Source organism: Eleutherodactylus coqui, chromosome 2 (assembly GCF_035609145.1).
Source record: "Eleutherodactylus coqui strain aEleCoq1 chromosome 2, aEleCoq1.hap1, whole genome shotgun sequence".
Classification (NCBI taxonomy): Eukaryota; Metazoa; Chordata; class Amphibia; order Anura; family Eleutherodactylidae; genus Eleutherodactylus; species Eleutherodactylus coqui.
In genome coordinates, this window is record NC_089838.1 from 199,864,480 (window position 1) to 199,889,998 (window position 25,519).

At 44.0% G+C, this 25,519-nt stretch overlaps 1 protein-coding gene across 1 annotated transcript in view; it reads right to left on the bottom strand.

Moving 5' to 3' along the window:
• SND1 (staphylococcal nuclease and tudor domain containing 1) overlaps window positions 1-25,519 on the bottom strand; it is a 572,988-nt gene that overhangs the window by 11,133 nt on the left and 536,336 nt on the right. Inside the window, exons 19-22 of the mRNA XM_066592191.1 lie at window positions 21,435-21,558; window positions 14,572-14,641; window positions 3,229-3,342; window positions 2,940-3,143 (exon numbers count right to left, since the gene is read on the bottom strand). Coding sequence (XP_066448288.1) covers window positions 2,940-3,143; window positions 3,229-3,342; window positions 14,572-14,641; window positions 21,435-21,558 — 512 coding nt within the window. The remainder of the gene's footprint in view (window positions 1-2,939; window positions 3,144-3,228; window positions 3,343-14,571; window positions 14,642-21,434; window positions 21,559-25,519) is intronic.

The window sequence follows — 25,519 nt, forward strand, 5'->3', positions numbered from 1 at the left end:
AGAACTAAATAGCGTAGGGTAATTCCATTTATATAATGAATCTAAGGAAGGAATGAGCTTGATACCGAAATATGTAATGTAGTGTGGGGGAGCTTCAAACCCAAAATTAAGCTCTATTAGTTTCTGCGTATGTGAGGTGATATTATGTAAAAGGACTTCTGTTTTGTTCATATTGTCTAACAATCTGGACACATCTGCAAAAGAGTCATATACTGCTGTTAGATTTGGGAGAAGGTGAGAGGTCTAGAAAGGGTGAGAAATCGGTAATCTGCAAAGAGACCAATTTTATATTCCTACTGCCCACTTGTAATGTCTGGATTATTTCTAATAGTGCAGGCCAAGGGTTCTATTGCCAGTGCATCCCTGTCTTGTGTCCCTCCATATAGATATTGAACTAGAACTAGAGCAAGGCAGTTTAAGTTGTGCATAGGGAGTAGAACATAGGGATTGAAGGGCTGTAACAAAAGCCCCTTGGATACCTACCCTTCACAAGACCGCAAAGCGATAGTCTCAAGAGAGGCTATTGAATGCCTTTTTGATATCTAGAGCTAGGACTGTCAGTGGGATCTTCTGTGAGTGTGAGATATGGATGAGGTTGAGGATTTTTCTCATGTTGCCTGTCGAGACGGGAGAAACCCCATTTGGTCTCTTATGTACAAGACAGGGAAGAAAACAATTCAAATAGGTGGCTAGTATACTTGCAAGGATTTGGTAGTCTAGGTTCAGTGACAAAATTGGCAGTAATTTTTGGGAAAGTAAGATCCTTGTTTAGTATTGGAATGACTTATTTGGGCACTTAAGAATTCCTCGGGTATAGCTTTTCCAGACAATATATCATTATAGAAATATATTAAAGGGCGGGAAAGGGAAGTGGTATTTTTTTTATAATAAAGAGCTATCGGGTGATCTGGGCCAGGAGCTTTGCTTAGCTTAAGATCCTTGATACTCCTTAACTTCCTCCTCAGTGATGGGTTGGTTTAATTGTAGATTTTGGAGCATGGTAAGTTTCAGGAGGGAAATATTCTTCAGAGATTCTCGATAAGGGGAAGGAATTTCGGGGTGTGTATTTATGTAGGGAGCTATAAAAAAAAGCATCATAAAGTAGCTATAAAAAAAACCCTCAAAATATTAGGGCAATTTTATCCGGGTCAAGAGCTCTGTGTGGCACAGAGTATTAAGGCTGCAGAAATGCAGTTTTAAGCTCTCACTCACGACCTGAAGGTTGTGGGTACAATCCCTACTTGGTTCAGGTAGCCGGCTTAAAGTTGACTCAGCCTTCCATCTTTCCCAGATCAGTAAAATGAGTACCCAGCTTTCTGGGGGGGGTAAAAGATCACTGGGGAAGGCAATGGCAAACCACACAGCACAAAAAAATGTCTGCCAAGAAAACGTTAGGATGTGACGTCACCCTAGGAATCAATCAAGACTCGGTGCTTGCACCAGGGGACTTTACCTTACTTTACCTAAGGTACAGGTCACCCTTCCAGATCTAATGGAGTACACTGTATTAATTCTCTCTTTTCTCATAAGGCCACTCTCACACATAGCGTTGGCCAAATGTTGCAATGTTACCTACAGTGTTTTTTTTTAACGCATTCATCATTGTGATGGGTGATGAGGGGCATTAAAAAAAGCGCGAAAACGCGGCAAAATAGAGCAGACAGCACTTGAAAATTGCAGCATTAGAAAGCTCCGCATTCGAGCGCATGTCTTTAAGGCCCCATTGAAATCAATGGAAACTTTGTATCGCGTCGTTCAAAACACTGCGGTAATTGCTGTAAGAAGCGCATGTATGAGAGTGGCCTAAGTATTGCAGCCAGGAATTTAATTGGGTTTATTGGCTAGCTTAAAATAAGTAGATCGAGTCCAATTAAGGGCTTTCTAAGCCAGAGAAGTGTATAAGAGGTTAAGTTGCAACTTTGTATCTCTAATGTCTTTAGTTAATGATATACTAGGTTGCTGTTGGTTAGCCATCTCTAATAGGATTAGAAGTCTTTCCAAAGCGAGCTGGTCCTGTGATTTTTCCCTCTTTTTATGGGAGGCAATCTGAGAGATTTGACCCCTCAGGGGAAGTGAGTTGTGAGAATAGAAATGCCTTTGTGCTTTTAGAACCTACTGATGAGTAAACCCACGAGTATTGGGAATGGAGATATCTAGAGGCGGAGGAGGTAGAAAAGTGGGTCCCTTGAAGTCAAATAATATCCAGTGTATGAAAAACTTTCGCTTCTCGGGTGGAGAATTAAACCCTTTAACATTATAAGACAAAATCACAACCATTATGTAATGAAAGTTTCTCAGTCCTGTCCTAGTGCACTAGAAAGACATAAGATAGAGGAAACCAAAAAGAGCAGTTTACCAAGCTAGGTGATCAAGGGACTAGTGCCTCCCCTTCTATGGAACTTACTTGATCAAGGGACTAGCTTGCCTCTTATTTTAGAAGAAATGCAAGAGGGGGAAAACGGTGGGATTGGACATGCAGTTCCTGGCCAGTCCTGATGTCTTCCAGTGTATCGGGCAGCGTACAGGTGCAGCGAAGGCAGGCCGCTGCAGCTGGATTACCAGTAGTACCCAGCAGCAGGTGGGCGGCCCAATTCGGCAGTTGTCACAGTTCTTGCAGGCGACAGTGTTCTCAGGGCCACAGCTAGGCTTCAGAACCTGCGGCAGGCAGAGAGCACTACGGGGGTTCCAAAAGATGCCAGACGGCAGGGGAAAGGAGGTTCAGGAGCCGTAGGAGCTATCAGATGGCTTGTAAGAGGTGAGTCGGCGGCTGGATTAGCATTGATTTAGTTGCTATTGTCTGAGCTATTGAAAGGTGCGTTCATACCATTCAGTAGCTAGCCACGCCTTTTTAAGAGCAAGTAAATTTCCCCAGTTACCAAATTTCTGATAAAACGTGTGCTAATACAATATTATACTAGAAGCAGCTAAGATTTACTCACCACTTTCTGAAACTGTTTCTCTTTGCGCACTTCCACCATGACCAGACCCTCTTTTACCAATCCAAGGCCCACATCCTCCTTGGAGTCTGCAAACTGCAAGGTGACATGTGGACAGCCAGCACCTGCATGCTCCACATTCAACAGGCACTGAGTGTTCTGAATATCACGCACCACGCTATCCACGACATCAGCACGAGCGTCTTCCTGTAAAGGTCAAGTAAAAGACATTAATGACTGAAATAGACAATGCATTAGTGTAGAGAAGCTAATTACTGGACACTATACTCACATCTTGTGACACTTGGATGAAAGCAAAACTATACTCTATAGCTTGTGCTGGGAGTGTACGAACACTGAAAGATGTTGGGAGGGTCCCCAGGCGAGTAGAGGGCACAGTCTCTCTCTACAAAAATAGAACAATATGACAGGTGAAATACTCGGCATTACATACGTCTTTCCACTTCACAGCCAAAAGAGAAGACAACAGGAAAACTAGATGACAGTCTGCAGCACTACAGGAGAGGCTGAACACCCATCAGTCCACCATCGACATCCTCAGTATATTTATATATAGACAGTAAAACCCTATAAGCATGCATATTCATACAGAGGTTACAACGAAGGGATTAATCTTGGCAATCACAGGCTGAGGGCGGTTGCCGGCAGCTGGGAGATGAAACGATGTCAAGAACAAAAATACATGTTAGCTGAGGGGCAATCCGGGGGCCGGAGTGGTATCTTTGCTGCAAGTTCATAGCTGCCCTGCTGAGCAGCCTGCGGCCTGCGCCTGCCCCCAGTAAGGAGGGGGAACAAATAGCTCTGTTGACTACGTGAAAGAGAGAGACAGTTTAAAGCCATAATCTGAAAAGGAGATCTAAAGTGGGCTGTGAAAGGAGAGAATGATACATCTAAAAAATTCTGACTGTGAATAACTAAGAGCTCAAGTGTAAACTCAGCATTACAGGCATTAGGAACTCAGACGGAAAGCATTAACCCAGTACGGCAGACAGCAGTGCTGCAGATGGCAAGCACCGATGTGACCACGATGCTCTACGTGATAGTACATAGCACTATATGTTATAGTGATAGAATATATCCTGCACTACAGGTATATGAAAGATTGTTTTCTTTGTACGACTTAGTGATCCCCCTGAATGTTTCACCTCTGTCCAGTCCTGATAAACAAGGACATGTAGATGGCTAATTGTAAGGAAGGGTTCAATATGAAAAAGCGTTACAAGATGATACTGGTTATAACAAAATAGCCCAAAAGGTAGAGGGCAGCACAACCAGAAGATGCAATTAAAACAAACTTGTAGTTGTAAAAAAATGATTCCAGGGCAGGACTGTGCATAATAATCATTATTCTAAATTGCCTATATAGCAGATTGCTCATTCTATGGTGGGCTCATACAGTGCCGTTTCCTTGGCTCCTGTATCCAGTAGGGGAGCTAGGACTGTAAATTCATAGTACACCCTACACCGTTCGGTCCGGTACTGGTTTACAGGTTAGGTAGTGCATTAAAGAGATGAGCGGCTGGTTCATGCTACAGATTTGAGACAGAATTTGGTAGGCAAGTTATCTATAAAAATGATTATCGTGCACAAACCTTTTTTTTATCACATAACTGGAGGTACATTTTAAAGCCCCTCTCTGTACAGGTTTTTAACCCCTAAGGCCACTCTCATACACGGAGTGGGCAAAACGCTGCGATTTTTAAATGCATGTCACAGCGATCACAGCTCTTCTCAATGCACCCCATCATTGCGATGGGCGCTGAGGTGAGTTAAAATGTGCGCTAAAATAGAGCACACAGGGCTCGAAAATTGACGCATTTGAGTGCAGTTCTGTGAGGCCCTATTGAAAATCAATGGCAGCGTTGAACCAAGGCATTCAAAATGCTTATTTTTTAAAAAATTTTTTGCAGTTGCTTTTTTTGTTATATTACGCAAGAAAAGCTAAAAAATGATTTTTTTTTTCCCTTAATGTAGTCAATTTTTATTACTTATTTATGCTAAAAGAAAGTACAGGAATCTGTTCTGCATTTTGTTTCATACATTTTTATATACAATTTGTATAATCTCTGATTATAGGGCAGATATGGCCATGTGCCTTTATTCCTGTTAAAGTTATTAGCAATTTTTGTGTGACATGGAACCCAATGATGATCCACTACAGGATATGCTCGATGTGTTTCCCATTGTTTGGAATCATCAAAGCTACCCTGTTCTCTATGCACGGAGGGCAGCACCGCAGCAGAAATGCTTGCATGGGCGGTCAGGATCTGCTGTTGCGTGTGCGCCACACTCTAAATTTTGGTTATACTCTTATTATTGGTAATACGCCTCTTTGTACTGCTCTTCATTTAGTAACATTATGGTAGCTTAAAGCATTAAAAATATGTGGTGCAGAATTAGACAATTGAAAGCCACTGAAACAGTTTAAAGGGGTATTCCAGGCACTGACTAACATTTTAAAATCTAATGTACATTACCACAATAAGTCATTCTGTAATAGGCTCACTGCACCTGCTCTAACTACATTCTTCATTTTCTATCTATGTCACGTAACCCTCCACCTGAAAAATATCTCTTCTGATGTCTTGTCCACACTTACCCCTTCCTTCCCCGCCCATAGCCTCCAACTTCCTGTGAGCAGTGCATGATGGGAAGTCAGGAACAGAGGTACTGCTCTTTATTGCTCATGTGCAGTTCAGAGTGCTGGAAGCTCCTGTCCCTCTGCTGCAGCAGCTTTCTCTGGCACTCTAAGTTAGAGGGAGTTTGGTGCTGGTACGTTGTAGGACCTGTGAGCTGTGGGTGGAGCTACAGTGCTGGCAGTATACAAGCTCTGTGCATGCTGGAAGTTGTAGGCAACAGTCTGTTGCAGCATTTACTGCAGAAGCGATGCATGTAAACACAGTGAGGGATTAGGGGTTGTACGGGACGAAGAAAAGAGTACAGAGCAGCACTACTTAGCTGTACCTCCTAAATGTCATCATTTCCAGAACTTCCCTTTTGTGCCTGGAAAAGTAACAACCTCTGAAGCCATTCAGTTTTATGTCTGAAGGTAAAAGGTACCTTTACACTGATCACTATCATTTAGATCAGTGTTTACTAGTGATGAGCGAACGTACTTGGTTCGGGTGTTTTTGGACTCGAGCACCGCTTTTTCCGAGTAACTGACTACTCGGACGAAAAGATTCGGGGGAAGCCGGGGGCCGGCGTGGTGGAGCGGGGGGGGCAGTGGGGAACAGAGTGAAGCTCTCTCTGCCCCCCCCCCCCACTCCCCTCTGTAACCCCCCGCGCACCGCTGCGCCCCCGAATCTTTTCGTCCGAGTAGTCAGTTACTCGGAAAAAGCGGTGCTCGAGTCCAAAAACACCCGAACCGAGTACGTTCGCTCATCCCTAGTGTTTACCACTCCTCAGGGCACTCCAACAGGTCATGTTTTCAGGATATCCTATGGTAACACCACCTGTGGTGACGTCTGACAATTACACCGCCTGTGCGATACTGACGAAATCCAGAAAACATGACCTATTGGGGTGAATTGGGGTTTGGAGTTGGGAAACACTGGTTTAGACAGTCACTGAAGTGTACAAACGACAGACCATCCTATGCATTTACACAGAGCAATGACTGACTGCAGATTAACCAGCGACTATTTTTAGAGTGAAGTGAAACAAAATGGCTAGCATTTTATCGCTTCCTGCCTTGTTGGTGGCCATGTTTACACTGAACAATTGTTTGGATTTGCTTTTTTGGGCCAATAGTAGTCTTTTGTAAACATATCTTTAGTTGAATAATTGACGGAAACCACACCACAGGATGATAAATGTCAGATCACTGGAGGTCCCAATGTGTGATTGTTATATTATATTACATTATTGGTGATGGGGAGGGGGCGCAGCCAGCAGAGTTCAGATTAAGATCGAAGGGGTAAGGAGGTGCCAAACTGAATCCTTGCCCCGGGTGCAGGAAAACCTAGCTAACGTATGTCTCTACATTGTAGCACAAGGCAGGGAGTTTTGTCATGGGGACACAGGCAAAACAGCTCTTCACATAGAGAGTAAATAACTGTGTAAAAGAAATTAGGCAGATCAAAGGTAATTTAATAGGAAACTGCCAGAATATCTGTATTAAAGCACAGAAACGGTTGGTGGGGAATTAGAACTTGGAATTCCACAGCAGAGAGATTGTTCTCAGTAAGAGAAATCAAGCAATCTTGTGGATATGCTACGAGCTTTCGGACCTGCGTAGGGTCCTTCCTCAAGGTTTTCCCCCGCTAACACGGAATCAAACCCCCTTTTTTTCATTTTACAGCAAAGAGAAAAACATTTAAAGGGTTTCTTCCATGTAGGCCCTATTCACAGCGATCCTGAGAAAAGCAGTCCCCATGTGATTAAGGCCTTCTTCACACAGACGTTTGCAGTTTTTCAACGCTGCGTTTACTGCAGATTCCGCCCGGTTTCAGCAGCGCTGGCATGCGTTATGCCAGCGTTTTGGCTGTTTTCAGCACAGTTGAAAGAGTAGCCAAGGCTGCTGATAAAAGAAAAAAAATCAATACTCACCTAGTTGCGATGTCGCTTTCCCCGGCACCACTGTCGAGACCTTGTGAAGCCGTCCGTTTGCTCTGATTAGTTTAGCGCCGCTGAGTGACAGCCGGCTGAGCCAATCAGAGCCAGCACTGGATGCATCCAATCACAGCCATAAAATGAATAAATGGCTGTGATTTAACGCATCCAGCGCTGGCTGTGATTGGCTGAGTGGGCTGTCACTCAATGGCACTCAGCCAATCAGAGCAATCTCTCGTTGGAGGCCGAGATTTCGAATCCCCGTCACCAGAGAAAAAGTTCCCCTGCCGGTTGACAAGTCCCGAAAGCGCTGCCGGGGTCAGCGACATCATCTGCAAGGTGAGTATTGATTTATTTATTTTTTACTCAGACAGTGTAGCTACGGCATTCAGCCCTGCCAAGCACAGTACCAAGTTGTGCCGTGTTTTCGGCAGCGCTGAAACCGCTGCCCATTCATTTCAATGGACGACACACAGCTGAAAACGACCCAAAATAGAACATGCAATGCTGTCAAAGCGCAGCGTTGAAGATGCTGCGTTTTCAGCCTTGTGTGAGCAGCCCCATTGAAATGAATGGGAGTGTTGTACAGCATTTAGCGCTGTGCTGAAAAAGCAGCACTAAACGCTGTACAAAAACGCCTGGGAGGCCTAAGGCGGTGGTGCGCATGCTTGACTGCATCTCAACTTTTATGGGATAGAGGAAGATAGAGTACATCGATCCCTATCTGTCCCATAGATGTGAAGCCAGCATGTGCACTGCTAGTCCATTCACATGTGGCATTCGTGGACGACATCTCTTACATCATCCACAGGATGATATAAGTCTTGAACAGGAGGACTGTTGCATTCATAGATTGTTTGGCGGTATTGTGGGCAGATTTTACTCACTCTTCTATGCATGCGCCAGTTGTGGTTCATCCTATGGATGACATAGAGATTGGCACACCTTGGACACCACCTATGTGTATTGCAGTCCATTCCATGCAGTGCAGCTTCCGGTCTCCTCTTTATCAGGCATCATCTTAAAGGGGTTGTCTCACGAAAGCAAGTGGGGTTATACACTTCTGTATGGCCATATTAATGCACTTTGTAATATACATCGTGCATTAAATATGAGCCATACAGAAGTTATTCACTTACCTGCTCCGTTGCTAGCGTCCTCGTCTCCATGGTGCCATCTAATTTCGCTTTCTTCTGGCGTTTTTAGACGCACTTGCTCTGTGCGGTCTTCTTCCTGGTGAATGGGGCCGCTCGTGCCGGAGAGCTGGTCATCGTAGCTCCGCCCCGTCACGTGTGCCGATTCCAGCCAATCAGGAGGCTGAAATCGGCAATGGACCGCACAGAGCCCACGGTGCACCATGGGAAAGGACCCGCGGTGCATCGTGGGTGAAGATCCCGGCGGCCATCTTGGTGAAGGAAGAAGTAGGAAGAAGTCGCAGACCGGGGATTCGGGTAAGTAATGTGTATTTTTTTTTTTAACACATCCATTGGGGTTGTCCTGCGCCGAACGGGGGGGCCTATGGAAAAAAAAAAACCTGTTTCGACACGAGACAACCCCTTTAACCCTTTCCAATCCAATTGGTATCCTGGTTTTCCTAGGGTGCTTACTCTTTTTCTGCCATTATACAATGGCGCTATATGCTGGCTAAAGCCAGTACTGCATGAGGTGACACGTTGGATAGGCTCCAACAGTAGGGAGGCTGGCAATATACAGTAAGAGAACCCTGACGGATGTCTTCCAAAATCCGAGCTGTACAGCCTTAAATCATAATGTCTTCAGAGGTCAGACAGTGGATTGGAAAGGGTTAATGACAAGATGTCTGTGTACTTTTTCTTTCACTATTCTGTGCTGTCAATCCCATGGTGCGTCAGCACAGCAACACATGACCAGCTAGAGCCTGTACTATTACTGTCTGCTGGGAGGACAATGTGATTATCACTACTCTGTATATGCACCTAAATAGGCTAAAGAACATAAGAATACAGTCAGGAGGCTGAACTGTCATCTCCTTCATTATAACTGTGTGACGGGAGCCTCTTATTATAAGCTGCAATTCCGATAGGAGGAGTTCTATCCCCCTCTAAAGAGTTTCTGTAGTTGTTCACATAAATATGCTGACTGAAAAACTTGACTCTTTGAGAACATATAAACCCAAATAAATCCTTCATTTGGAGCAGTTTCTGATTTGGCTCATTTGAGCCAATTTACATAGAAAATCCCACAACAGTACAGGTAGAGGTATTACCGGAGCATCATATAATGAGCCAGTCAATAAGCTTTGGGGACTTGTGAACTCCCCGAATAAGGCTCATTAAATAGTCTAAAGATTTTAAGCGTTCACAGCAAAAACAAAAAAATATATATATTATACACACACACACATATACATATATATATATATATATATATATACACACACACACACACACACACACACACATATATATATATATATATATATATATATATATATATACATATAGCATGATAGGGGAAAAAAAGTCTGTGTAAAGTCATAAATTAGTAGTTTGTCTGCCACATTAATACATAATATGTAATTGCTCACGTAATTGTTGAGCTCACAGACTGCTCTGGCTTGTGTTAGGAAAGTTCATTTCTTTCTGTGCAGGGAACGGGCTTGCTTGTTTGCTAACAGACCAAATTTACTCTAATCAGAGACACAGCCCTACCTCACACTGCGGCAGAGAGAAAAGATTCAATCTGAAGGAATATATTAAATTGAGCGCTTTTTATGAGTCCTCAGGGACCATGCAGGAAATTTATTTATGTAATATATATTATACAGAGACCTGCGAGATTCAGATCTCCTTCCATGCTTGGAAAGAGCCGGCTTCCTAATCCTTTTAGCAGGTTAATGCTTTTGAATACAATACTATCCACTATTCAGGTAGGGTCACTAGCACTTAATGCAGGGTCAGAACAAATTCACATAAAACAGCTTCAATGCATTGATGTTTACTTGTGTCACTATAAATATATGTATTATCACAACCCCTGATTAAAGCTTTACTAAGACAGTGTTATCTTTAAGTGAGCAGTCCATAGTGTAAAAAGCCATGGAAGACAATCTGAAGGAAAGCTCAAAGCGTCTCATGGCTGGTAGGGGTTGTGTAGCAAGGTACCTCTACATTCCTGTAGGGCCGGCTGCACACGACCAGGTCGGGAGCCCGCAGCGGAATATGACCCTGTGCCCAGCCAGCATTCGCACGTACCTCTAATATCTTCCGCTTTCCTGTACTGCGGATGGACTGCACAGCGAACCGTCGGACAGGGGCAGTACAGAATTTTTCTCTTTAAAGCCCCGATTTTCCTGCATCATCGCCTAGTGATTATGCAGAATCCGCGACTTTTCCACAAGGTCAATTGCGGAAGGGCTGCGGGTAAAGACAGCTTCCATTGACTTATGTGACTGAATGTGAAGCTAATTGTATCAGCTCCTTTAAGATGAAGATGTATTTTTTCCAAGATGTCAGCTAGAAGAGAGCAGGCAGAAGACGGAAGGCGCTGTGGGGGGAGGGGAGTGTTTTTATTATTTTAATAAGTATGACAGTACGGCTGGTACAGAGGACATTATGGCCATTTATTCCTATAGGGGGACAGTAAGGGTATTTATTACTATAGGGGACATTATGGCTATTTATTACTATAGGGGACATCATGGCTATTTATTACTATAGGGGACATCATGGCTATTTATTACTATAGGCAAGTGGTTCTCAACGTAGGCGTTATTGCCCCTGGGGGGTGTTTTTACTTCTCAAGGGAGCGGTTGAACGAAAAGAGGCGGCAGGTGGGTGTTGAAACATAATGGGGCAGCAGGGGGCGTTCTGTGTTTGCTTTGTTGATTTTTTTTCGTCTAGTAACTAGATTTTTCTAAAAATTAGTAGTGATACCTCGGTTTTCGTCAATAATCTATCTGAAAACAATCAGTGAAATCCGAAACTGACAAAAGCCGAGGCAATTATTTACATATGAATCACTTACATGTAATGGGAGTTGTGTGCAGCCTGCGTGCCTCTATCATATAATGTATGACTTTTATAATTCCTTCCCAACTCCATAATGGCAATCAGAATATTCCCTGGATCAATGTTTGATAGTTCCTTCCTGACTGCAAGACCCGGATCAACAATTCCACTGGTCACTTAATGTCTATATCCCGTAATATCATAGCGCTCTAGAAATACATCTAGTCCCCTCTTAAACTCCTCTATGGATTTTGCAATCACCACGTCCTCAGGCAGAGAGTTCCACAGTCTCATTGCTCTTACAGTAAAGAACCCCCTTCTGTGTTAATGATGAAACCTGCTTTCTTCTAGACGTAGAGGATGCCTTCTTGTTACCGACGCAGTCCTAGGTATAAACAGATCCTGGGAGAGATCCTTGTATTGTCCACTAATGTATTCATACATAGTTATTTGATCGTCCCTTAGCCATCTTTTTTCTAGAGTAAATAATCCCAAATTTGATAGCCTCCCTGGGTATTCCAGTCCTCTAATTCCATTTATTAATTTAGTCTCTCTTCTTTGAACCCCCTCAAGTACTGCAACATCTTTCCTGAGCACCAGTGACCAGAACTGTACACAGTATTCCATGTGGGGCCTAACAAGTGCCTTATATAGTAGAAGAATAATGTTCTTGTACCTTGCCTCTATAAGTTGTATGTTTCTATCGAATGATAACACTGGTCAACAAATAAAAAAAAAAACTTTCTGTATCTGGTTTGGAAACAGGTTAATTAAACTAATTTGGGGGTGCTGAATTCAGTGGAAGAATCAGATTATGTCTATCACGTCACATTTCTGAGATACATAGCACTATTACATAGACATTAATACAGTATTGACAAATATTGTCTGGTTTTAAATACAAAAATAAAAAAATAAAAAATAACACTCAGTACTCAATAATGTTTTTCTGGTAATGTATTTGTGAATGAAACTCAAAAAATACTGATATAGGCCGCCTGCAGACGAGCGGGTCGGATCCGACGGTGAGAATTCTCGCCGCGGGACCCGACCCCAGCGCCTGCAGGGAGCAGCGCGTACTCACCCGCGCCTGGCAGCCCCGGCTCTTTCATGTGCCGGCTGCCGGCGCATGCGCAGACCGGAGCCGGCGGCCGGGTGAGTGACGTTTCTGTGCGAGGCTCTGCGAGCCCCGCACAGAAATAGGACATGCCGCGGTTTGTTTGCCGCGCAACATTTCGCGTGGCCAAACCGTCTGCATAGGAGTGCGTATTGTAATGCACTCCTATGCAGGCTTTCATTGGCGGAAATCCCGCGGATAATCCCGCCGCGGGATTTCCGCCCGTGTGCAGGCGGCCATACTGAGGTAAGAATGAAGAGAAGTGCTTCATGCAGATTACAAGAAACACTAAACATCAGTACAGATAGGCTGATGTCGGTAACCTTCCTGCTCAACTACATTGTTCTGCCATCTATTGACCATTTTTAGAACTTTATCCACTGTTTAGTCTATACAGTGATTATGGGTAGTAGCATTCTTGTTTGTGAACTTACAACTCCCATCATACTTTACCTTTGTTCAGGTCATATTAGGAAGAACAACATTAAATAGCAGGGGCTGATTTGACAGCTTATACTTTTGCTAAGCTGGATGAGATTCTATATTTCCATACTAAGGTTAGTTCTGGTGATGTATTTATGTACTGAGCTTAGTTCTGGTGCTATACTTATAATGTTGGTTCTTCTGCTGTGTTTATATTGAGCTTGGTTCTGATGCTTTATGTACGGAGCTTGGTTCTGGTGCTGTATTTATGTACTGAGCTTGATTGTGGTGCTGTACAATTACAATATCATACATTGAAGTATTGTAATGGTTTCATTTGATTATTAGTTTAGGAATAATTTATTGCGGCGTGCCATGCTGCAGGAATTTCACATGTAAAATGTAATCACCCATGTAGGGTACACGTTGTCAGAATTTTGAGTCCCACCCCTGAAAGCACTACCTCCTGATAATTCTGACACTGGACACCATCAGATGTCCTGTGCAGGCGAGGGAGATCAGAGTAAAAAATGTTTTAGAAGTCCTCATTTATTGTATTGATCCAAAAGATAACAGCCATATATATAGTGCTTTTTTGGGTGGGTGTTACTGGTGCATTATGTCTCCACCGGAACTATGGGTTCAATGACAGGGAATGGCAAGGTCACGCCCTCAGCTGTGGATTGGCTACTGCGGTGCAGCGGTACACATGTAGCCTTCAGCACTGTTCATGGGGTCCGGGCAGGAGAGTTGAAAGTTTGCTGGAAGAGCTGGGTGGCCAGAAGCAGTAGCGTCGGCAGCTTAAGTGCTGGCACCGCTTCCTGCGACATGGACTCGTAGGGGCCAGGAGGTTTGAGGGGCTGCTGAAGGAGCTGGGCGGCCAGCAGCAGTAGCAGCCGCAGCTTCAGTGCCCCTTCCAGCAGCATGCGTTTGCGGGGAAAGGGAGGATGAGGCAGGAGGCTGAGATCAGAACGGCTTGTTTGTGGCAGCCAAACAGTCGCTGGGGGAATTTCCTTATACTCAGGACTGCCAAAACATGTCTCCACTAGAGATGAGCGAGCCTACTCGGCCACGCCGCTTTTTCGCCCGAGCGCCGCGATTTTCGAGTACTTCCGTACTCGGGTGAAAAGATTCGGGGGGCGCCGTGGGTGAGTGGGGGGGTTGCAGCGGGGAGTGGGGGGGAGAGGGAGAGAGAGAGGGCCCCCCCCTGTTCCCCGCTGCTACCCCCCGCTCCACCACGCCTTCCCCCGCCCCCCGAATCTTTTCACCCGAGTACAGAAGTACTCGAAAATTGCGGTGCTCGATCGAGTAATTACTCGAAACGAGTATACTCGCTCCTCTCTAGTCTCCACCCATTATTCTGGTGGAGACATATGACACCAGTACCCGGGTGGGGTACCGAGAGGTGGTACCATTTCGCCATTTGCCTTAGGCAAGAGAAGGGCTATAGGCATCTATGACAATCAACTCATTTGCAATTATTACACATTTTATATATTGGATAATGCTATAATTGAAAGTGGATACTCACATTTCCATAATCAATGTAAAATACATGAATCTTGGAGGGCGACTCAACCTTCTCCACACGAGCTCGGTACCTGAAGGGACAAATAAAAATATGTAAGTTGGTATTTGGTTGGTCATTATTTCAAATTCCAGAAACTATAGCTATCAAGCAGGAACCGAGTTGAAGTACTTATGGCTTCAACATCACCAGACCTAGGTTAATTACTGGTACTATACATATTTAGGCACTGTTCAGATCACATCAATAGCCTCTGCTTAGTGTGTATGCTAAGAGAGGCTCCCACGTTCATGCTAAGCATTTTAATAACCCAACTGGGACCCAAAGAGTGTCCATTTGGTCTCCACTGGGAGGGAATACAGCAAACAAACAGTATGGTATAGCGTAACAGACTACGCTATTCCATACAAATGTATGCAGTTAAAAAAAAGTATACCTTCCAATATCCTTTTGTTTTTTCTTTAATAAAAGTGAACGTATGGACATTGTATGTCTATACAGCAGGATAAGCTGCAGTCCTCTGCCAGCAGTATAGGGTAAACTGAGGCCATTATCATATGAACAAGGCCTTATGTAGACTATCATTGGCCTTGGCATTCCTTCCTCCATGTTAGAGCATTCTGTAAGAGACAAATACACCCTATTAGGGAATGCTGAGTTAATAGAGAGGGACCTGCCATTTAGGCTCCTAACCTCTTGGCCATAGAGAAAAGCAGGTACAATGATCATCTCTTGCTCTGAAGGATCTGCCCTACATTGCTAGATACACTATTGTTTCGAATGGACACTGTGTAATGCTTAATTCCCCCTGTGGTAGCACTGCAGGAGATCTGAACATCTTCCACAAGGTTTTCCCCAGACTGCAGTTGATTGCTGGGAATTCCAGGTAAACATGCCATGATCAGCTGATTGTCAAGGGACTCTATTATCAAGTTGGGATTGTTTAAAGTGGAGAACCTATTTAACCACCATTAGAGAACACAGAGCTTGCACTCAAAGGCAAATCTACCTGCTATAACAACACACTACAGCCATGATGCTTCATGATCCCTCAATTCAGCAAAAAGAGACATTAGAGGACCACAAGAAATCATGTGGATTCCGGTTGAAGGCATGCTAGACAAAAGGTAATTATGCAGCAACAATATAGATGGTAAGGTATGTGGTGCCTGTTTACTAAGAGAGGTAGCTAGTCTTCCTCCTCTTCATTAGAACATTTGCAAAAATCCCAAATTTCAGTGCTCAGCTATACCACCCCTACTCCCCCAAAAAGAAACAACATAAAAAGATAAAGTAGAATCTGGCACGCATACATGCCGTGTAACATGTCCTAGGGGTATAATACTGTGCGGCTAATTAATAGATTGATGTATGCTGTTTAAAGCCAATATACTAAACAACAACTGTAATTAGAGAACAGATATGTCTGGGAATTTGATGTTCCCTTTTAAAAGACATTTAAATCTGAGACATTTCACAGAGGAAAAACTAAACTCTAAAGCAACATGCGTGTCCTCATTTATCAGGCTGTCTGCCGGTGCTTAATGAGAGCAAGAAAAGGCTCATCGAGAACACCAGCTCCATCCATTCTACTGAACTGGGAGACGATCACTCTGGCTTTTAACGGGTTACTAGCTACTGTACACTAAAGGACAACAAAACATGACATTGATACAGTCTATAGATAATACTTGTACAATAATTTCAAGAATCATTGAGATTTTACTTTGCCGATTACAGCGATTTCACGCCAATGTAGAAAAAGGTATACTGTGAACAATAAGCTGCTGCCCATAAAAAGAAGGCATCAGTGGACATTAAAAGACTTTATACATTAAGAAAGGCAAATATTGTGCAAGCAAGTAAGGCTTGAAGGTGCATGCAGAAAACTAAACGCTGTATCGTTCCTGTATCGTTCCTGCTTACTGTGAATAGAGGCGGGCAGGGTGGAATGATCTCCGCTCTGCCTCCATTCAGTTAGCGATGTTCGTTCCTGTGTAAAAGCAGAGGAACAACTGGGATGAGCTCTTGGGCATTTGTAAAAGTATCCTTAGGCCTCGTTTACATGACTGCTGTTTTCGCGCATTAGAGGCGCATGAAAACAGTGCTTCTATAAGAGCCAATGGTTTCCTATAGAAGCGTTCACATGAAGGAATTTTAGATGCGCTAAATACTCGCACCCATCAAAGTTAGGACATGCATGGCTACAATGCCTGCTACACGCTGAGAGAAAAGATAGGAAGTGACCTATCTTTGGTGCAAGATGCGCAGGAGTTTCCATTGACTTCTATGGGAACAGGAGTCTATGGAAAGTCCTGTGCAGGAAAAGAAGATTTCTGCCAATGGAAGGAATTCCCAGCTGTTTACAGCAGGACCTTTAAAACCTGCTGCCCAGAAACACATTTTAAATGTCCCGCTGTAAACGCCTGTTAGTTGCCAGGGGATGAGGAGACTCCCCGACGGTTCCCTTAATCCCTGTGCGCATTAAAGGAATTTACAGGGGTACATTTAAAATGTGCTTCTGGGCAGCAGGTTTTAAATCTCCTGCTATAAGCAGTGGAGTATTCTTCCAGTCCTGCTGGCTGGGCAATTCCCCAGCAGCAGGGGGCAGTGGAGGACTCCCTCCACCTCCCTCCCCCAAGGGATTTCCCTATAGTGGGGAGAGAGATGGGGTGGGGTTACAGGGCTTCCCTAGAATGAGAGAGGTGGGGTTGGAGCTAGAGGGATCAGTCCTCTAGCCCCGTGCTCTCTATATTTGCTATGGGGAATCTCTGTGAGAAGCCCTATAGCCCTGCGCCCTTTCTCTGCGCTATGGGCATATTCCTTGGGAATCCCCATAGCAGGGAGAGAGAGAGAGCGCGGGGCTATGGGAGGATTAACCCATAGCAGGGAGAGAGCGGGGCTATGAGTTAATCCCCAATAGCAGGGAAAGAGAGCAGAGCTATGGCGGATTAACCAATAGCAGGGAGAGACAGAGCGGGGCGGCTATTGGTTTATTACCCATAGCCCCGTTTGCTCTCTCCCTGCTATGGGGAAATCCCGAAGCCCTGCAAGGCTTCTTCTCTCTCTCCTCCTGGAGCAGCGGCCAGTTCACACGATTTTTTGCGCACCTATACTGTGCTAAAACAGCGCTCGTATGAACGAAGCCTTACTTAGCTGAAGCTGTTAACACAGCCGAAAATACACCTAATGGAAGTGAACACTTCAATGGCCTGGGCAAGTGCAGTGTGTGGGTTACACTATGCTTGCCTGTCATATGCAGAAGGACCAGAGATATTGCACACGTGTCAGCTCCTACACAGAGGCGCAGGGATCAACTATAGAAAAAGAATGATTCTCCACACATTCTCAACCAAAAAATGTATGACTACTGGAGGATGTAGTAGTTACAAAATAAAAACAAATGGAACACTGATGAGAGGCAATCAATAATTAATTACTACAAGAATTACCCCACTTTGCATGGGTTTATTTCATGTAACAGTTTGTGTATATGGTTTAAAACTTTGTTTGTTACCGATATGAAGCCAACATCTTTATAGCACCAAATTAGCCACATAGGTAAAGCAGGTGCTTTGGAAGTTTTTAGATTGGGTTTAAGCTCATATTTGCTTTTGTATTCAGATTTTTTGCGAATATGCTGAGAGTGGTAGGGCCTAGAGAGCTGAAACTTCCAAAGCGTCCGATTAGCCATGTGGCAAATTTGGTGCAGATTGGTGCAGTTAATTGATCGTGCATAAAGAACAGACAACAGAATTTCATTTTTATAAAAAAATCTGGAATCTATGGGACTATGAGGAATACGTAAGATTGAGGGAATACCCCTTTAAGAGCCCCCATAACATATTCCATCACATTTGACTGGTAAAAAAGTAGTGCAGTGCTATATTTCCAGGCAAAATGACAAAGACCATGATGAAACCTGATGGACCACATTATTGGTCAATGGGTCTTTCGGGTGCTACTCGTCGTCACTGTGATACAAACTTAGTGCTACATCGTGGTTTCTATTTTTTTTAAGGAAAGCAATAATGCAGGTGTGAACAGAGCCTAATTTGCTTTGCGAAATCCAGAGCGGGCACTCACCTCCGGATTCCGCAGCAAGTACTGCCCATTACATGCTATTGAAAAACACTTTTTCCTCTATACGAGTGGAAATTGCGATTTTCTGCTCACAGCAAAGAAAATGGCAGCATGTTCTATTTTTGCATGGATTCCGCATGGGCGGGTTCCATTGAAGTCAATGGAGACCGTCTGATCTGCGGCCCTTCCGCAATAACATTTCGGAAAGGTCACGGATTCCACGCTATCGCTGGGTGATGACATGGAACAACGGATTTTAAAAAAATTTAAAATCTGTACTGCGCATGTCCAACGGCTCACCGTGCAGACTATCTACAGTATAGAGAAGATACAGAAAAGGAAGGTACGTGCGGAATGCCAGCTGGGCACAGGGTCGGATTGCGGTGTGGGCTCCCGCATGCGCAATCAAACCTGGTTGTGTGCAGCCGGCCTAAAGCAAGTGAAATATCAACGTGAGACCGTGAAACATCAATATGTATGGGACAAGTGTTCAATTGGTTTTATTTAATGCTTACCTACCCGGGTCTGAGGTCAGATGACCAGTCTCTAAATGGAATTCAGGCAACAGACGTGACAATAATATATACTTACTGCTCTTGTAACCTCTTTAATTCCAGGTGCTACTGGACACAATGTACTGATGCTTACAGCGACAGGACTTTGTGTGCCAGGCTTCAGCGATGGTTCTGATCCTGACAGCAGATCTAACCTATTTCCTCAAATGCATCTATGACTACAGGTCTTGAAGTTCAGACAGTTGGCGTCCTGCTGTCTGGATTCGGATCGCAGTCCCTCCTTTCAGTACCCCTGTCTAGAATGTCAATTGTTGCTTAATTTATAGAGGGCATGCATGTATACAGGAGATATTCCCGAGCTTTACAAACCCTCACTGCATTAAATGCAAATATGACACCTTTGTCCAACTTAAACACGAACAAATAACCATGCCAAATAGACGCTAATATCCACACCTCAAATGTGCTTGAATCTGACAGTGCCTAACATTTGTATGATGTCTGCAATGTTCCCATCCACTGGATGCAAGGCTCCTAAAACCCATGTATGTCCATATTCTAGACAGTAAAATAGCAGGGCCACAGAGAGCACCCTTCATGTAATCATGTTTTACATCAGAAGCGGTTTAGAGCCAAACACCATTACCTGACTAGTAAGTTGGAATACTGGGCTTAGTTGCAGAAACTAATAAAAACTGTAATAGAATTGACTATTTAAATTATTCCATAAGCACAGACCCATGGAGAACTAAGACCACTGGCTATTAATGAACGGCTACGTTGTGTATCACACCGTGGACTAGATAGCCTGACAGTGCAAGCAAGCAGCATCTGTATGTCTTAAGGGATCAGCAATAGTGCATCCCTCATCCGTCTTCCACACTGCTGAGCTAGATTGTGTGCAGGGGTATTGAAAAAAGCTTCCTCATTATTAATGACTTGTATCCTCACAATGACCGCCGCACAGAACTGCAGACATAGGTTTGGGAGGTGGAGCGGTATGTACTCTCCTATCAATCCTCTCTCTCACCAAAGGCTTTGTATATCAGAAGATTGTTTAGTGTTAAATAAGTGGTGCCAAGAGTGATGACAACTTTCCTATAGATGCACAGCAATGCACTACATGGTGGAGACAACTTTTCAGGTAAGGTTAACTGTATTCAATGCACATGATGCAACATGGCAGCATGTGTTACTCTAGTACATGTAAAATAGATTCATGGCCTCCAGGTGATACCTAACAAACACAAAAACTAGTATAACTGGTGTGTACGTTTTCCAGAGCAACAGCTAAAACTTTGAGATAAATGTAAAAATAATTATTTGCTACACCAAGATTAGTATCGACTGTATGTCCATCTTTTGGGTATTATTGTATCTTGACGCCACCAGGAAGTCCTGGGGGCGCCAAGATTGACAGTGGGGTGATGTCCCCTGTACCTGATTGGCTACAGAGCTCGTTAGGCTGCAGGTCCTGCAAAGGCACTATGGCTTTGAAGGCAGAAGCGCGCTCCTTCGTGCAACCTCTCTTCAAGGGCGAAGTAGCGCACAGCGGCTGCATTCGGACCACTAAGCAGGTGAGTGTCCATCAGGGAGGGCAGAGGCGGCAGCCACCAGGGAGGTGACAGACGGCTTGCAGGATGCAGCTCAGAGTCGCCAGGCGGCAGGGAGGTGAGAGACAGCTTCCGAAACGCTGCAGGGAGCCGGCACAGAGGTCACAGCCGGCTGCCGGGAATCAGTCATCTGCTGTTACCCTGCACATGGAAGGAGTGGTGTGGCTGGTGAGCAGACACTGCTGGCTGCAGCCAGTGGATAGATTTGTGCCAGCGCTGCAGCCTTAGGCTGAAGGTCACTTGTCTGCTGAGGTTTACATTATAACATGGTAATGCTGCCATCTTACAGTGGAAACATGGCAGCATTAACAGCTAATAATGTAAACCTCAGAAGACAAGTAAGCTTCAGCGTAAGGCTGCAGCGCTGGCTGTAATCTATCCACACTGTGCTGCTAGGACCTTCGGGCCTTGACCCGATCAGGAGCTGGGGGTGCGAGAGGGGAGTTCCTCTTGTCAAACTCATAGCTTCTGATGGCGTCAAGATACATAATACCCATCTTTTGTATATAGGGAAACCATGGAATCACTAAGAAACAGGACAGACAGTTGTCTGAGCTTCTCAGCAGTGTCTTGGAGCTTGGGTCACTTTCACATATAAAGCAATGTTTACAGGATTACGCCGAAATCACATGTTTAGAATTGCTATCTGACTCACCATTCTCCATCCACAAATTTAGAGATGCAATAATCTCCGCGCCGGGGCTGGAAAGACCCTTCCAGTGGAGGAGTGCTAGCAATTTCACTCCTCATGCCCTCCATGAGTTTCTCAAGCTGTGTACCTGCAGAAGGGACAAAATGACAGAATCAAGATAAAATAAAGCCTGTGTGTTTACATCATGCTACAAATACACAGAGATGTTAAAAGATAGTAAGATAAAGGTGGGAAAGAGCACAAGTGTTAAACATACAGTGTATTTCCACCATATATGTGCATTCTGAGCTGCTTCTACTATGTTGTGCATTGCTCAAACCCTAAGGCCTCGTTCACACAAGTGTGGTTTACATGCTGCTACAGCAATGTGTAAACCACGCTTCTATATCAACCAATAAGTTGCTATGGAAGTGCTTACACAGAGCTTTTTTGACCAGTGCAAATTCTGCATTGGTAAAAAAAGATAGGACAGCGAGTGCCAACTAGCCTGTCAGCTCCGTGCTGCGGCGCTGTCCATGGTGCTGACCACAGGCTCCTATGGGAGCCACGGCAGTACTCTGCTCGCAGCACAGACAGGTGAACGGGCCGCTCCGCAGAGCATGGAGCAGCTCGTTCACCGCAGAATTACTGCATGTCAGCAGTTTTGTTTAAACGTTGCTGTAGCAGCGTCTAAACCACGCTCGTCTGAACGAGGCCTAAATGAGGACACAGGACTAAAGATAGATGAAGGAAATCGTATGCAGAAGACATCCTTTTACCAGTCCTCTTCAATGCAAAAGAAAACCCTTTACAGAAACTTTTCTTTAAAATAAAGAATTATGTGCAAGCCGTCCTACATATAACCTATGTAGTGGCTGACTAGCTTATATATAAGTCTAATCTTGTTTCTGTTAATTGCCTTAAATGTGTATGTTCTTATTGACAGACCTCTAACAGGAGCCTGCATTACAAGACATCACACAAAACCTATGGATCCATGAAGATGCTTCACATTTAACAATTCCTCTCCATATACCATTTCAATAGTCCTCCATGTTGTCCATCACAACAAACTCCGGTGTGCTCTCCTAAACTATAAAGGCATGTATTAATCTACTTGTTGTTGACAAGGCCATCTATTCTATGACTGACGCATGAGCCCACTGTAGTTACATAGGGTTTGTTGAGCAAAACTGGAATTATTTGCTGTTCAATTTGTAAGACTTGAGCGAATACTTCTGCAGAGATATTACAAAACCAAATGAGAAAAAAAATAACACCAGCTGGAAAGTCCATGAAATTTTGTACAAGCGTTTATGTGGTATTTCACCAAACACGTGACTAGTCCTATTTCCTCAAAGGGACAGCGAGTTGACAGCTATTCAGACATTAACACGGTGTAGTGAAATTGCAATTTACAGCCACAATTAAGGTAAATTCAAAGCAAAATGCAGTTTGGTGTAATGGTGACACAATTGTGGTAATTTCAAGGTGTGCACGGTGGTTATCCTTAACTGAAGTTAGAATTAGGATCACTTTTTATATCAAATTAAAAGCAGCATTGAAACCAGTTAAAGTTCTAGAACATACGTGTCACAGAGTGAAAGTATTAAAAGGTTGTCCCTTTTTAAAATGGATTCAAATGTGTTAAAACAATAAAAGCAGAGATATTCACCCATTCATTCACCTGTTGAATGAAGTGCTAGTGCTCCAGCAGTCTTCCCATTCTTTGTTTACAAGTGGCTACCTCCTGACTGCTGCAGCCAATCAGAGGCTGCAGCGATCATGTGCCATTCTCCTGACATCATGGCTCCCAGGATCTGTGCTGTGATGCCACAAGAATGGCAGCGGTCAGAAAGTAGGTGTTCACAACAAAGACATGGAGGGCCACACCATTTGCAGGACTGGATTGAGGGGGACAAAGAGGTATCACAGCTTTTATTGTTTTAATACATTTGGATCCATTTTTAAAAGAATTGTTCGTACCCAGACACCCCCTTTAAGGTACTAAACAGCAGCAACGTCCTACATATACCAAGCTACTACCGGTATGTACCATGTTAAACTTGCTTGGACAATTCTCACTACATTATTGCTTAGTATTCAAGTAACTATCCAGAATTTACAGAAAAACACATTTAACAGCTTCTATTAGTGGCCAATTTACAATTATTTTATGTGAAAAGGTGGAATTCGATGATAACAGCGAAAAACAGTAGCAGTGGCTGTATCTTAGAGCTGATATTTGTGTATTGTGTTACCTGTCCTTGTGTTACCCTTATAGCAAGCATTTGTCACTGGCTTCCACCTGTCGAGCATTTCTCCAGCAGTGGCTAATTAAGCCTGGATACTGACACAAGCTGCCGAGTTTATATCATACAGACTGTGGGTGTGCAGCGTAATGTGAACACTGACAGCAGCATGTAGGGGTCAGCATCAAGACCGAGTTCAGGTTCTTGAAATAGAAAATAGTCTGCCAATATTAAAGGGAACCTTGTGATCTTGGAAGTGCTGTGCAATATATGGACAGCGTGTTATAGAGCAGATGTGGAATAGATGGGATGCATAGCTTCGTAGATAAAGGTTCAGTATAACTTGCATTTCATTCATTGAAATTCTTGCTCCTTCTAATGCTTAGGACTCCACTGGGCGGTACTGATATATGAATGAAGTTACATTCAGAGATAGCTGTCACTGATAGGACCGCCCACTGGACTCAAGGAATCGAAAAAGCAATGATTTCAATGAATAAATTACCAGTTCTACTGCATCTTTCCAAACAACTGTATAGGTTAATCTGCTGAGCTCCTTTTGCACTAACATCCTGCTGGCAGATCAGACCCCATCATATTCAATGTGACTTGTTCCCTTTAACTTGTTTCCATCAATCTCTCTCGTAATCTCTCCCAATAATGGCGGCAAGGTGCCTGCTCGGTTGCGCACAGTGGCACAAATAATAGATACAAGTCTTGTTAATGAACGGTGGTTTGTTATGTGACGTCAGCACTTCACCCAGAACTGTAATAGTCAATGGTGGTAAATAATTTGACATGAATCCTGGTAGCTTTTTGGTAGTAAATGGGAAGTGCACGGTTTACTGAAGCTTTTAAGTAATGAACAGAGTATAACAAAGGCAGTCTTGAACAGAGCAATTGATCTTGCAGTATACAACACGGTGCAAAACAGTTGAACTCTTGAGTACTTTAACGCTCTATTTCTCCATCTCTAGAGGTGACACAGTAAGAATTCCCACAGGCCTAGTTAACTGTTGGGCTTACTGGAAAGTTGGTGATGCAGTTCAAGATGGAAATTTTAGTGGACCTTTAGACTTCACCGGGTTTGTTTTTGTGTAGCTCACTGTTTAAGTGGACTGGGTCCCAGATTCTCCGCCGCACTGCTGTCAGGCTAGGGAGCCGATGAATACTAGCTTTCCTGCTGGACAAATCACATGTTTAAGCTGCTCGCTCTTCTGGCCACCTCCTACATGTCCTCCTCCGATGACCTCCTAAGCCGACTGTTCTGTAACTCTTCCTGCCTTGTTCTGGCACTCTGTCTCTGCTCTTCCCCTTTGCATAGAGGCTCACTGTGCAGTTTCCGACTCTGGTAGAGGGGTGTGGTTGGAGTTCAATCAGTGGGGACATGGCAGACAGTCAATAAGCAGCTAGCTGTTGCCAAGCTTTTAGGCTTAAGAAGAAGGGGGAAACAAGGTTTCTCTGATGTACGGCACCTCCTATGCCTCCTGGAAGACATAGGCAGCTGTGACAGGACCATGATTGTGTGGCTATTCTGGAGGACCCTCTGGGCCACTAAATCTGTACAACTTAATGGACTTTACAAATTTGCAGGTAAAGGACATATATTGGATAAATGAATTACCATGCTTCAAATATGCATTACCAGGTAGCAGCCAGTAGTAATATATAGTGTCTGCTTCTTGTATACTAGGAAGAACAAGACAATATAAGGTTGCAAGTGGCTAACCTTTGTTAGTCTCACAGATCGGAAGAGACCTACAACGAAGTGATGGTTTTTAGTAGACAAAGGCAGACCAAACACATTCGGCTGACCATCGGGCCTATGCAAAAAGACCTAATACTAGTGATCTGCAC